We start from the raw sequence: 13,738 nt of genomic DNA, 5'->3' as shown, positions 1-13,738 counted from the left end.
GAAGGCCATCCTAAGAGAATTGAGCAAGATTCTCAGAGAAATAATATAGATGCACCTAGTTCGTCTAAAAAGAAGAAAAATAAAAATGATAGGACTTTGCATGCTTCTAGTGATCCTATTGTTGAAACACCTGAGAATCCAAATGATATTTCTATTTCTGATGCTGAAACTCAATCTGGTAATGAACCTGAAACCAGTAATAATGTTAATGATAATGTTCATGATGATGCTCAACCTAGTAATGATAATAATATAGAAATTTAACCTGCTATTGATCTTGATAACCCATGCTACGTCTTGAGTCTTGAGCTTGCGTTGGTTTTCCCCAAAGAGGAAGGGATGATGCAGCCGAGTAGCGTAAGTATTTCCCTTAGTTTTTGAGAACCAAGGTATCAATCCAGTAGGAGCCCACGTTCAAGTCACTCATACCTGCACAAAGCAATAGCTACTCGCAACCAACGCGATTAGGGGTTGTCAAGCCCTTCAGGGTCACTTAGGAGAGTGAGATCTGATAGATAGAATATTTTTGGTATTTTTGATATAAAGATGCAAAGTAAAAAGTAAAGGCAAAGTAAATAGCAAACCAATATAAAAGTAATGGAGATTGATATGATCAGAATAGACCCGGGGCCATAGGTTTCACTAGTGGCTTCTCTCAAGAGCATAAGTATTCTACGGTGGGTGAACAAATTACTATTGAGCAATTGATAGAATTGTGCATAATTATGAGAATATCTAGGCATGATCATGTATATAGGCATCACGTCCGTGACAAGTAGATCGAAACGATTCTGCATCTACTAGTATTACTCCACTCATCGACCGCTATCCAGCATGCATCTAGAGTATTAAGTTAAAAACAGAGTAACGCCTTAAGCAAGATGACATGATGTAGAGAGATAAATTCATGCAATATGAAATAAACCCCATCTTGTTATCCTCGATGGCAACGATACAATACGTGCCTTGCTGCCACTTCTGTCACTGGGTAAGGACACCACAAGATCAAACCCAAAGCAGAGCACTTCTCCCATGGCAAGAACTACCAATCTAGTTGGCCAAACCAAACGGATAATTCGAAGAGCCTTGCAAAGATAACCAATCATGCATAAAAGAATTCAGAGAAGATTCAAATATTATTCATAGATAGACTTGATCATAAACCCACAATTCATAGGTCTCAACAAACACACCGCAAAAAGAAGATTACATCGAATAGATCTCCACAAGAGAGGGGGAGAACTTTGTATTGAGATTCAAAGAGAGAGAAGAAGCCATCTAGCTACTAACTATGGACCCGAAGGTCTGAGGTAAACTACACACACTTCATCGGAGGGGCTAGGATGATGTAGAAGCCCTCCGTGATGACGTTCCTCTTCCGGCGAAGCTCCGAAACAGGCCCCAAGATGGGATCTCGTGGATACAGAAAGTTGCGGCGGTGGAATTAGGTTTTTGGCTCCTGTTCTGATTGTTTGAGGGTACGTGTGTATATATAGGAGGAAGGAGTACGTCGGTGGAGCACCGAGGGGCCCACGAGGGAGGGGGCGGGCCCTAGGGGGCGCCCCCACCCTCGTGACCACCTCTTTGATCCCTTGCAGTAGGGTCCAAGTCTCCTGGATCACATTCGGTGAGAAAATGACATTTCCGAATATTTTATTCCGTTTGGACTCCATTTGATATTTTGTTTATCCGAAACACTGAAATAGGCAAAAAAATAGCAATTCTGGGTTGGGCCTCTGGTTAATAGGTTAGTCCCAAAAATAATATAAAAGTGGAAAATAAAGCCCAATATAGTCCAAAACAGTAGATAATATATCATGGAGCAATAAAAAATTATAGATAAGTTGGAGACATATCAGGCATCCCCAAGCTTAATTCCTGCTCGTCCTCGAGTAGGTAAATGATAAAAAGAGAATTTTTGATGCGTAGTGCTACTTGGCATAATTTCAATGCAAATCTTCTTAATTGTGGTATGAATATTTAGATTAGAAAGATTCAAGACAAAAGTTTATATTGACATAGAAAATAATAATACTTCAAGCATACTAACAAAGCAATTATGTCTTCTCAAAATAACATGGCCAAAGAAAGTTATCCCTACAAAATCATATAGCCTGGCTATGCTCCATCTTCCCCACACAAAGTATTTAAATCACGCACAACCCCGATGACAAGCCAAGCAATTGTTTCATACTCTAACTTTTTCAAAACTTGCTCAATCTTCTAGCAATACATGAGCGTGAGCCATGGATATAGCACTATAGGTGGAATAGAATGGTGGTTGTGGAGAAGATAAAATGGAGAAGATAGTCTCACATCAACTAGGCGTATCAATGGGCTATGGAGATGCCCATCAATAGATATCAATGTGAGTGAGTAGGGATTGCCATGCAACGGATGCACTAGAGCTATAAATGTATGAAAGCTCAACAAAAGAAACTAGTGGGTGTGCATCCAACTTGCTTGCTCACGAAGACCTAGGGCAATTTGAGGAAGCCCATCATTGGAATATACAAGACAAGTTCTATAACGTAAAATTCCCACTAGTATATGAAATTGACAACATATGAGACTCTCTATATGAAGAACATGGTGCTACTTTGAAGCACAATATATGAGACATGCTATATCGTGGCGCTACTTTGAAGCACAGGTGTGGAAAAAAGGATAGTAGCATTACCCCTTTTTTGGGGCCTTCTTTTTTTTCTTTGGCCTCCCCCCCTTTTTTTGGGACAATGCTCTATTGAATGATGATCATCACACTTCTATTTATTTACAACTCAATGATTACAACTCGATACTAAAACAAAGTATGACTCTATATGAATGCCTCCGGCGGTGTACCGGGATATGCAATGAATCACGAGTGACAAGTATGAAAGAATTATGAATAGTGGCTTTGCCACAAATACTATGTCAACTACATGATCATGCTAAGCAATATGACAATGATGGATGTGTCATGATGAACTAAATGGTGGAAAGTTGCATGGCAATATATCTCGGAATGGCTATGGAAATGCCATAATAGGTAGGTATGGTGGCTGTTTTGAGGAAGGCATATGGTAGGTGTATGATACCGGCGAAAGTTGCACGGTATTAGAGAGGTTAGCAAGGGTGGAAGGGTGGGAGTGCGTATAATCCATGGACTCAACATTAGTCCTAAAGAACTCATATACTTATTGCAAAAATTTAGAAGTTATCAGAGCAAAGGGGGATAGATTGGTAGGAAAAGACCATCGCTCGTCCCCGACCGCCACTCATAAGGAAGACAATCAATAAATAAATCATGCTCCGACTTCATCACATAATGGTTCACCATACGTGCATGCTACGGGAATCACAAACTTCAACACAAGTATTCTAAATTCACAACTACTCAACTAGCATGACTTTAATATTATCACCTCCATATCTCAAAACAATTATCATGCTTCAATCTTTTCTTAGTATTCAACACACTCAAAAGAAAGTTTCACAAATCTTGAATACCAAGCATATTATTATTAGGCAAATTACCATGCTATTAAGAGACTCTCAAAATAATTTAAGTGAAGCATGAGAGATCAATAGTTTCTTTAAAATGAATCCACCACCATGCTCTAAAATATCTAACTGAAGCACATAGAGTAAAATTATCTAGCTCAAAAGATATAAGTGAAGCTCATAGAGTAAAATTATCTAGCTCAAATGATATAAGTGAAGCACATAGAGCAAAATTATCTAGCTCAAAGGATATAAGTGAAGCACATAGAGTATTCTATCAAATTTTAATTCATGTATGGCTCTCCCAAAAGGTGTGTACAGCAAGGATGATTGTGGCATACTAACAAACAAAGACACAAATAACACAAGACGCTCCAAGCAAAACACATATCATGTTGGTGAATAAAAATATAGCTCCAAGTAAATTGCCGATGGAAGTGGACGAAAAGAGGGGATGCCTTCCGAGGCATCCCCAAGCTTTGACTTTTTGGTGTCTGTCGGAGTAAATAGCCATGGGTAGCCTAGCCGGCCTCCCCTGGCAGTTCTGAAAAAGTTACGAGCCCGCCCGGCTCTCAAGAATCCAAGACATGGGGCTGCCTTCCCCTAGCTGGCTACAGCCCAGGCCGGCTTTCGGAAGGCGGTCCGACTTTAGCCCTCCTGAGAAGGCCGACTCCAAGAAGCCGGCCATGAGAAGGCCGACTCCAAGAAGCCGGCTCCCCATAAAGCGGTCAAGACCGTACCCACAAAGTTTGCGCCCACCTAGCGGCGGTGCGACGGGGCATGGCTACAGTAAAGCCTGCCACCCCGAATGCCGGAGCACGCCTGGCACAGTGCACCGTATGGGGTAGGCGTGACCCGTCCGGCGCAGCACTGTTGCCATGCTGACTTTGGCATCACCCACGACGGGCCGCCAGCATGGTCCATCAACGGTGGGCCCCTTCGAGCAGAGAGACGCCCGAAGGCGGCCACGCCTCCAACTAGTCGGCCCAAGACAGAGCCGGCTCCCCGTAGCCGGCTTGCCGCCTCCCTCGAGGAAGATGCCCCATTAAGGAGACAAGACGCGGTAAGGCTACAGCGATCGCCCAACAGGCGGCGGTACTGTAGCCGCGCTTACCACGATGAAGCTCACGTCAACAAGATAAAGCCACAGTGACCAGCCGCCGACCAGGCCCTGGTCAGTGGGGCCTGCCTGTCGACCAAAGATGGCAGCCGGTGGGACCCACCAGTCGGCGGGCCCCAGCAGCCGGCGCAGAAGCCGGTGAGCGCAGTCACAGACGGCAGGGCCCGCGCCCAGCCGGATTAGCATTGTACCCCCGGGGGGTAGGCCTATATAAACCCCCCGGAGCACCCATGCAAAGGGTTGGACCCCCTGCTAGTTCTAGACACCACGCAAGGAGAAGAAGCAGGCTAGTCGTGCCCTTTCTTCCTCCTCCCCCCCAAAACAGCTCAAGGAGCGTTGTGTAGCTACTTGATTCATCGAGTGAGCATGCGGAGACCCCGCAGAGCAGCAGTAGGGGTGTTATCTCCTCGGAGAGCCCCGAAGCTGGGTAAGATCCGCCGGCGTTCATGTCTTCGCCTCATCCCGCTTCCAGGCACCGGCGATGTCTTACTGGTTCCCACAAAGATAAGCCACCCGTTGGCATATGTCGCACCCACCACCCGACATTTGGCGCCCACCGTGGGGCCAGGCGCACCGTCGTCCGGAGACCTGTTCTGGACGGGAACCCTCTTCCTCCCCAGCGAGCGTAGCCAGTCCGGCACGCCCGATGGCGCTTGCCACGACGCGCTGCAAGGCGTCACCAGCATCTGCGCGGCAAGCGGCCTCGCCGATCTCCCCAACGAGACCTTCGTCTCTGACGAGCTCGCCTATGATGCGGGCACTGACCGCCTCGCCAACCTTCTCGGCCAGCTCCATGTCTCCAGCGAGCCCGCTGCGGACCTGGAGTCGGTTGGCTCCACCGACCCGATGCCTGTCGACTCTGACACGGCCTCCTACGACACCTTCCCCACCAACGTCGCGATCTACAACGACCCGCTTCCTCGAGCCGACGGCTGCGATGCTGTCACCGCCGAAGTGATGGTTGTCGGCCACGGCGGCTTGGCCGATGAGAGCGCCCATGACGCCTCGCGCGCGGCGGCCCACGACTTGTCCGCTCCTCTCCCGGCCGACACCGACGACGAAGCACTGGAAGCATGCCGCCTCGCCCTCCTCGCAGAGGGCCGGAGGCTGGCCTCCGTAAGACGCCTCACTGAGGCCTACCAGCGCGAAGCTGACCGCGCCGCCTTCGGCACGGCGGCCCCGGGCGGGCCAAGCCGGGCCGGCCTTGTCAAGCAACGCGGCACCGTCATCGCCGACACGCTGGGAGTCGACCGCCCAGTCTATGCCACTCCGCTCAAGAACTTGCGTGCCGCCCAGGCGGCCGTAGACGAGCTGGATGGCCTGGAGGCCGAAGACCTTCCCCACATGACCCGGCGCATCCAGCAATTGATTGACGCCGCCGCACAGCGGCACGAAGCCGATGCTCGCGCGGAAAGCCTTCCCCCGCGCCGAGAACACGGCGCGACGTCCCGGACGCCGACTACGAGCAATACCCGCGCACGACGCGAGAAGGAGCCGGCTACCAGCCGCAGCCGGACCCGGATCTCCATCGAGCGGGACGCGGACGGTCATCCCCGAGCCATGGGATGGCGGGGCGACCCGCCTCCGCCTCCGCCCCGTGGAGAGAGATATCCCGCCTCGCTGCCAGTGGCCCACCCGACTCTCAGCGGCCGGCTGGGCCGCCGCGAAGGAATTGGCGAGAACGACGCCCGCCATCGGATCGACCGCCTGGCGCGATCCCTGGCATTGGAAGAAGAAGACGATGTCGGCCCGCCTTGTTTTGGCCCCCGCATCCGCGACGAGCCCTTTCCCAAAGGGTTCTCGCTCCCAAGAGACACGCCCATGTACAACGGCTCCGTGAAGCCGGAAGATTGGTTGATCGACTACTCCACCGCAGTTAGCATAGCCAACGGCAACCGGCGCGTCGCCGTGAAGTACGTGCCCTCATGCTGCAGGGTATGGCGCGGACCTGGCTCAACAGCCTCAAGCCGCATAGCATCAACAGCTAGCTAGACTTCACAGAAGCCTTCATCCGTAACTTCACCAGCACCTACAAGCGGGCTCCCAAGCCCAGACAGCTTTCCTTGTGCGTACAAGGCCCCGCCGAGTCCACTCGCGATTACCTCACGCATTGGGCCGAGCTCCGCAACTCCTGTGAAGGGGTGCACGAGGTACAAGCCATAGAATACTTCACAGCCGGATGCCGAGAAGCCACCCTCCTCAAGCACAAGCTCCTCTGCGACGAGCCGGCTACCCTCGACGAGCTTCTGGACATAGCGGACAAGTACGCCACCGCCGACTCATCGATGAAGACCGAGCTTCGGGTAGACGCGTCTGGAAAGGTACTCAACCCGGCGCCCAAGACGCCGGCTGGGGATTCCGGCCGACACCCCAACTCGAACGACAACAAGCGCAAGGGCCCCGCGCCGCCTCCCGCCAGTCGGCAGGTGGCCACAATCAAAGATGCACCGCCTGAAGAACGACCGGCGCCCAAGAAGCCCAAGGGCGGAAGGCCGGCTTGGCAGCCCTCCTTCTCCTACGAGCAAACCCTCGACGCCCCTTGCAAGTTCCACAGCGGCGCGCAGCCGTCCAACCACATGACCCGGAAGTGCAACTGGCTCACCCGAATCTCTAAGGGCGAGCGGCTCTTGCCACCTCCGCCTGCCGGCCCGCCGCCTCTGCCTCCGCCGCCTCCGGCCGCTCGGCCTGCAGTCGGAGCCATGCATGACGAGTTCCCTGATGAGCAAGCAACCTACATCGTCTTTACTAGCCAGCCCGAAGACCGGCGCAGCAAACGCCGAGAGCACCAGGAAGTCAGCGTGGTCGCTGCCAACCCCGCTAGACACATGCATTGGTCAGAAAAGCCCATCAGCTGGAGCTGGGCCGACCATCCGGAGGCGATGCCGTCTCCCGGCTCTTATGCTTTGGTCCTGGAAGCCACCCTTGCAACGGACAGACGCGCCGCCCGCTTCTCCCATGTGTTGATAGACGGCGGGAGCAGCATCAACATCCTGTATTGTGACACCCTGGAGAAGTTGAACATCAAGACAAAACAGCTCACGCCCACTCGGACAGTGTTCCATGGCATCGTACCCGCCCTGTCCAGCGCCCCATTGGCAAAATCAAGATTGATGTACTTTTTGGGGACAAGGAGCATTTCCGCCGGGAAGCGATCTGGTTTGAAGTGGTGGACCTGGAGAGCCCTTACCATGCATTACTGGGTCGACCTGCCTTGGCCAAATTCATGGTGGTTCCCCACTATGCATACCTCAAGATGAAGATACCAACCACCAAAGGCGTCATCACCGTAGCCAGTGACTACAAGAAGTCCTCCGAGTGCGCAGCGGCCAGCAGCCGGCTGGCCGAGTGCCTTGTGATCGCCGAAGAGAAGAAGATGCTGGACCGAGTCGTGACCATAGCCGGCAAGCAGTCGGCCGTGTCCCCCGACCCCAAGGAGCATGATACTCAAGGGTCTTTCCAGCCGGCCAAGGAGACGAAGAAGATACCTCTTGACCTCGAGCATCCAGAGAGGTTTGCCGTCATCGGGGCAAACCTGAACAGCAAATAGGAAGGCGAGCTCGCTGATTTCCTCTGTGAGAATCGGGACATCGTTGCGTGGTCCCCCAAGGACATGCCGGGTGTTCCGAGGAAATTCGCCGAGCACAAACTACATGTTCGAGAAGACGCAAAGCCAGTCAGACAACCCCTTCACCGACTGTCGGAGGAGAAATGCAGGATTGTGGGGGAGGAGATAGCCCGGCTCTTGGCGGACGGCTTTATCATGGAAGTTTTCTTTCTAGAGTGGCTCGCCAACCCGGTCCTTGTGCTAAAGAAGAACAACAAGTGGCGCATGTGTATAGACTACACAATTCTCAACAAGGCCTGCCCCAAAGATCCCTTCGCCCTGCCAAGGATAGACCAAGTGATAGACTCCACAGCCGGATGCGAGCTGTTGAGTTTTTTGGATGCTTACTCCGGATACCATCAGATAAAGCTGGATCCGGACGACCGCCTAAAGACCGCCTTCATCACGCCGTTCGGAGCCTTCTGCTACCTGACTATGACATTCGGCTTGAGAAACGCCAGTGCCACTTTTCAGCGTTGCATGCAGAAGTGCCTCCTCAAGCAACTCGGCAGAAACGCTCACGTATACATGGACGACATCGTGGTGAAGACGGAGAAGTGCGGCACCTTGCTGGGAGACCTCAAGGAAACATTTGAGAACTTACGCCGGTTCCAAATCAAGCTCAACCCCGAGAAATGCGTGTCGGAGTGCCAGCCGGCCAGCTCCTAGGCTTCCTAGTCTCCGAACGCGGCATCGAATGCAACCCGGTGAAGATCAAGGCCATCGAGAGAATGGCGATCCCCACCAAGCTTCGAGACATTTAGAAGTTCACCGGGTGCTTAACCTCCTTGAACCGCTTCATCAGCCGGCTCGAAGAGAAAGCTCTCCCTCTCTACCGCCTCATGAAGAAGAGCACTCACTTCGAGTGGAACGACCAGGCCGACCAAGCTTTTCACGAGCTGAAGAAGATGCTGGCCACGCCGCCTATCCTCGCGGCGCCGACTGAGAAAGAACCCATGCTCCTCTACATCGCTGCAACCAGCCAGGTGGTCAGCACCGTCATCGTAGTCCAGCGCCCAGAAGAAGGCCGAGCCCAGCCAGTCCAGAGGCCGGTGTATTATTTGAGCGAGGTGCTGTCCGCCTCAAAGCAGAACTACCCGCACTACCAGAAGATGTGTTACGGCGTGTACTTCACCGCCAAGAAGCTGAAGCCCTACTTTTAAGAGCATCCCGTCACGGTCGTATGCACTGCCCCGCTAGCCGAGATCATAGGCAGCCGGGATGCATCTGGCCGGGTGGCGAAATGGGCCATCGAGCTGGCCCCATACACGATCTTCTACCCGCCCCGCACTGCCATCAAGTCCCAAGCATTGGCCGACTTCCTCGTCGACTGGGCGGAGACCCAGTACCTGCCGCCGGCTCCCGACTCCACCCATTGGAGCATGCACTTCGACGGGTCCAAGATGTGCACCGGCTTGGGAGCCGGCATCGTCCTTACCTCTCCCAAAGGCGATAACCTCAGATACACGCTACAGATCCACTTTGCCGCCTCCAACAATGTGGCCGAGTACGAGGCGCTCATACATGGGCTCTGGCTTGCCAAAGAACTTGGCATTCGCCGGACCCTATGTTATGGCGACTCGGACCTGGTAGTCCAGCAATCATCCGGCGACTGGGACGCCAAGGATGCGAATATGGCGAGCTACCGTTTCCTGGTCCAACAACTCAGCGGATACTTTGAAGGATGCGAGTTCCTCCACGTACCACGAGCCGACAACGAGCCAGCCGATGCCCTGGCTCGAATAGGCTCCACTCGGCAAGCAATTCCAACCGGCGTCGCTCTACAACGCCTCCTCAAGCCGTCCATCAAGCCGTCTCCGGAATCCGATTCCATCTTCGTGCCGCCTGACCCCGATGTGGCCAGGTCCGGCTCAAAGAATCAAGTAGCTGACCCCAAGACCCCCGTAGCCGACCCGGCGACTTCGGGAGCCGGCTCGGGGACTTCGGCAGCCGGCTCGGGGACTTCGGCAACCGGCTCGGGGACTTCGGCAGCCGGCTCGGGGACTGCGGTAGCCGGCCCGGGGACTGCACCAGCACTACAGCCGGCGGCTGACTCCAGCACCTCACCGCCCATCCCGCCCACCCTGGTGGCAGTAGCCACTTTGGCAGTAGAAGAAGTCGCGGCTCCATCATGGGCTCAGTCCATCCTCAACTTCCTAGTAAACCAAGACCTGCCGGCTGACGAAACAGAAGCAAGACAAGTCCAGCGTCGAGCCGGAGCGTACACAATCGTCAACAGAGAACTACTCAAGCGCAGCGTCACTGGAATCCTCCAACGGTGCATCGAGCAAGAGAAGGGCATTGCAATCCTCACAGACATTCACCAAGGAGAATGCGGCCACCATGCGGCCTCAAGATCACTTGTTGCCAAAGCCTTCCGCCATGGTTTCTTCTGGCCGACTGCTTTGGATGACGCCAAAGAATTAGTCAAGCATTGCAAGGGATGCCAGCTCTTCAGCTCCAAGCAACACATGCCGGCTTCGGCACTCAAGACCATTCCCCTCACTTGGCCCTTTGCCGTTTGGGGACTGGACATGGTGGGCCCATTCAAGACGGCGCGCGGCGGCATGACGCATTTGCTCGTTGCCGTGGACAAATTCACCAAGTGGGTTGAGGCAAAGCTGATCAAGAAGCTGAATGGGCCGACTGCCGTGACATTCATCGCGGACATAACAACTCGGTACGGCGTGCCGCACAGCATCATCACCGACAATGGCACGAATTTCGCCAAACGAGCCTTGGCACGTTTCTGCGCAGCCCAAGGTATCCGGCTGGACTTAGCATCCGTCGCCCACCCGCAGTCAAACGGCCAGGTCGAGCGAGCCAACGGCCTCATCCTCTCCGGCATCAAGCCCCGACTGGTTGTACCTTTTGAGCGCTCAGCCGGCTGTTGGCTCGATGAGCTGCGGGCTGTCCTCTGGAGTCTGCGCACTACACCAAACAAGTCAACCGGCTTCACCCCTTTCTTCCTTGTGTATGGTGCCGAGGCGGTCATCCCAACTGACATCAAATTCGACTCGCCTCGAGTAACCATGTACACGGAAGCCGAGGCCAAGGAAGCACGAGAAGACGGCGTCGACCTGCTGGAAGAAAGCCGGCTGTTAGCCCTCAGCCGGTCTGCAATTTACTAGCAGGGTTTGCGCCGCTACCACAGCCGGAAGGTCAGGCCAAGATCTTTCCAAGAGGGCGACCTTGTGCTCCGGCTGATCCAGCGAACAGCCGGCCATCACAAGCTCTCAGCCCCTTGGGAAGGCCCTTTCGTCATCAGCAGAGCTCTAGGCAATGACTCCTACTACTTGATCGATGCACAGAAGCCGAAGGCACGCAAGAGAGACGACTCCGGCAAGGAGTCAGAACGGCCATGGAACGCCAACCTCCTTCGAAGATTTTACAGTTGAAAGGCAGTATGTATCACGCTAACCTTTGTATTAAGTAAAAGACAATAGGCTCCCCGAGGAGGGCTCGGGGACTGCCATCCCTTATTTATGAATGAAAAGTATCATGCTTATGACCTTGTCGTATCATTTACTTATTCCGTCCGGCACCGAGTTCGACTAGTTGGCTCGGGGACTGGACGACTGAAGTTATGTTAGAAGTCCTACCCGCAGTCAGACAAGTAGTGTGCCGGCTCTCAAGCCTTCTCTTGCTAAAGTCGCAGTTCGAAGAACCGGCTGTCCGGCTGGCAAGAGTTAAAGGTAGGAACGACCGCCGACACGAAAAAAGGCTAGGGACTAACGGACTAATATAACAAAAGCCGGTTTTTCTCACACCGCCGACTAGCCACCAGAGTAGCCGGCCGGCCGGTTTCCATTCACTTTACTTTAATCCAAGAAAGCTCAAGTACTTGTCTCCCCAAAGAGGGAAGGTGGCAAAGGAAAAAGCCTAAGGATAAACAAGCATACGCGAATGGAAACCAAACATGCACATGATAATATTTACATAAAAAGACCTCCAAGAGGCCAGCATTCAACATAGTTTGGATACACCCCCAGTGGGTGGAACTGCGAAAACTTAACAAAAGATTGTTCAAAGACAACAAAGCAAGAAAGATAAAGATGGCAGGTCAAGCTGGCGGAGCGGCCGACAAGCCAGACCGGTTGGCGGAGACGGTCGTGCCGGCTGAAGGAGCGGCCGGCTGACGAACTTCGGCTTGGTTTCCGCCTCCCGCAGAGGGCGTGCTTCCACGTGCCTCGTTGCTGGAGGCACGGTTGGCCTGAGGTCGGCTGGTTGTTCCACCAGCCGGCTCGACGTCTCCGCCGTCCCCGTCTTCGTCTTCTTCTCCCTCGTTGCTGGAGGCAATCTCCTCCACCGAGTCCTCGCCCACCGCCGGGTTTAGCCCGAACCACTCCTCCGGCTGAGCGACACCGTCATCATCGATTTCGGGTGCGAAAACGCTGATGTCGGTGCACTCGGCGATCGTCGAAGCCCGCTGGGCGATAGCCGGCCTCACCTCCTCCAGCTCCGCGTCGGCCTCCATCCGCCAAGTGCGCAGCTGGTCCAGGCTCAGCCCTGGGTACCATGCCCGAACGAATTCCAACGCCCGCCCGGCTCCGAGGCGGGCCGCTGACGCTTTCCAAGCCTCGAAGCGACCAACTGCGACCTCCAGCCAGTTGGTAGTTCGGCTTGGAGTGCGGGGGATCGTCTCGCCGGGCCAGAGGGCGGCCAGCACTTGCGCCCCGGCACGTTGGAGCCGGCGAAGCATCCGATGAGCCGGCTGCAACCGTGCCTGGACAGCCAGGAGCTGCTCCTCAAGGGTCCCGTTTGCATCTGGCGCGATGTCGGCCCCCGCTTGCCGGCGCGCCTCGCGATCGGCCTCAATGCTTTGGGCGGCGAAGGCGGAGTAGCCCGGGAAGTAATCTGCAAGAAACAACATGCAACAGCTCAAGATAAGTCAAAAGACCCAGGCGGCAAGGGGCAGGAGAAGGGCCAAGGAAGGCAACTTACCGTCGATCAAGTCCTCGATCCGGCCGAAGCCTTCGTCCAGGGCTCGCCGGGTCTCAGACCAGCTCGCCGCCTCCATCTCATACTCCGCCAGCAAGGTGGCTTCACTTTCCTGCGCCGCCTGTAGGGCCGCCTTGTGGCTTTCCTCTTGGTCGGCCAGCTTCTTGGCCAGGCGATCCCGTTCCTGGACCAAGGCAGCGCACTCGGCCTCTTTGGTGTAAAGGGCGGCCTTCGCTTCGCCAAGCTCCTTCCTCAAGTCGACGTTGGCCCCTGAAGACAAAGAAAAAAAATCAATAAGAAAAGAGTCGTCAAGAAAGATCCGACCCGACTGCGCAGCAGTCGGCCCGAATCTCGGGGACTACACCCAGTGGGTGCGCTGACGCGCCCCCACAGGAGACAGACAAAACCAAGTACTTACTTCGGCTGTCGGCCAGGTCGTCGGTCCGCCGGCTCAACTCTCGAGCCTGGGAGTCGAAGGCGGCAGTCGAAGGTTGTGGTATTCCTGAAAATTCAGAAAAAAGCAAAGTAAGATAGCCGTCGAGAAAGATCCGATCCAACTGCGCAGCAGTCGGCCCGAATCTCGGGGA

The 13,738-nt window shown here is 54.1% G+C and overlaps 1 protein-coding gene across 1 annotated transcript in view; it reads right to left on the bottom strand.

The window, feature by feature from the left end:
* The window catches only part of LOC119358074 (1,2-dihydroxy-3-keto-5-methylthiopentene dioxygenase 4-like), a 132,030-nt gene extending 118,800 nt beyond the window's left edge, over nt 1–13,230 (bottom strand). The window contains exons 1-2 of the mRNA XM_037624786.1: nt 13,155–13,230; nt 12,937–13,067 (exon numbers count right to left, since the gene is read on the bottom strand). Of these exons, the coding sequence (XP_037480683.1) occupies nt 12,937–13,067; nt 13,155–13,230 (207 nt within the window). The remainder of the gene's footprint in view (nt 1–12,936; nt 13,068–13,154) is intronic.
* Between the last annotated feature and the right edge of the window lie 508 nt (nt 13,231–13,738).

The sequence above is a fragment of the Triticum dicoccoides genome, chromosome 2A, assembly GCF_002162155.2.
Source record: "Triticum dicoccoides isolate Atlit2015 ecotype Zavitan chromosome 2A, WEW_v2.0, whole genome shotgun sequence".
NCBI lineage: Eukaryota > Viridiplantae > Streptophyta > Magnoliopsida > Poales > Poaceae > Triticum > Triticum dicoccoides.
This window is presented reverse-complemented; position numbering and strand designations above follow the sequence as displayed.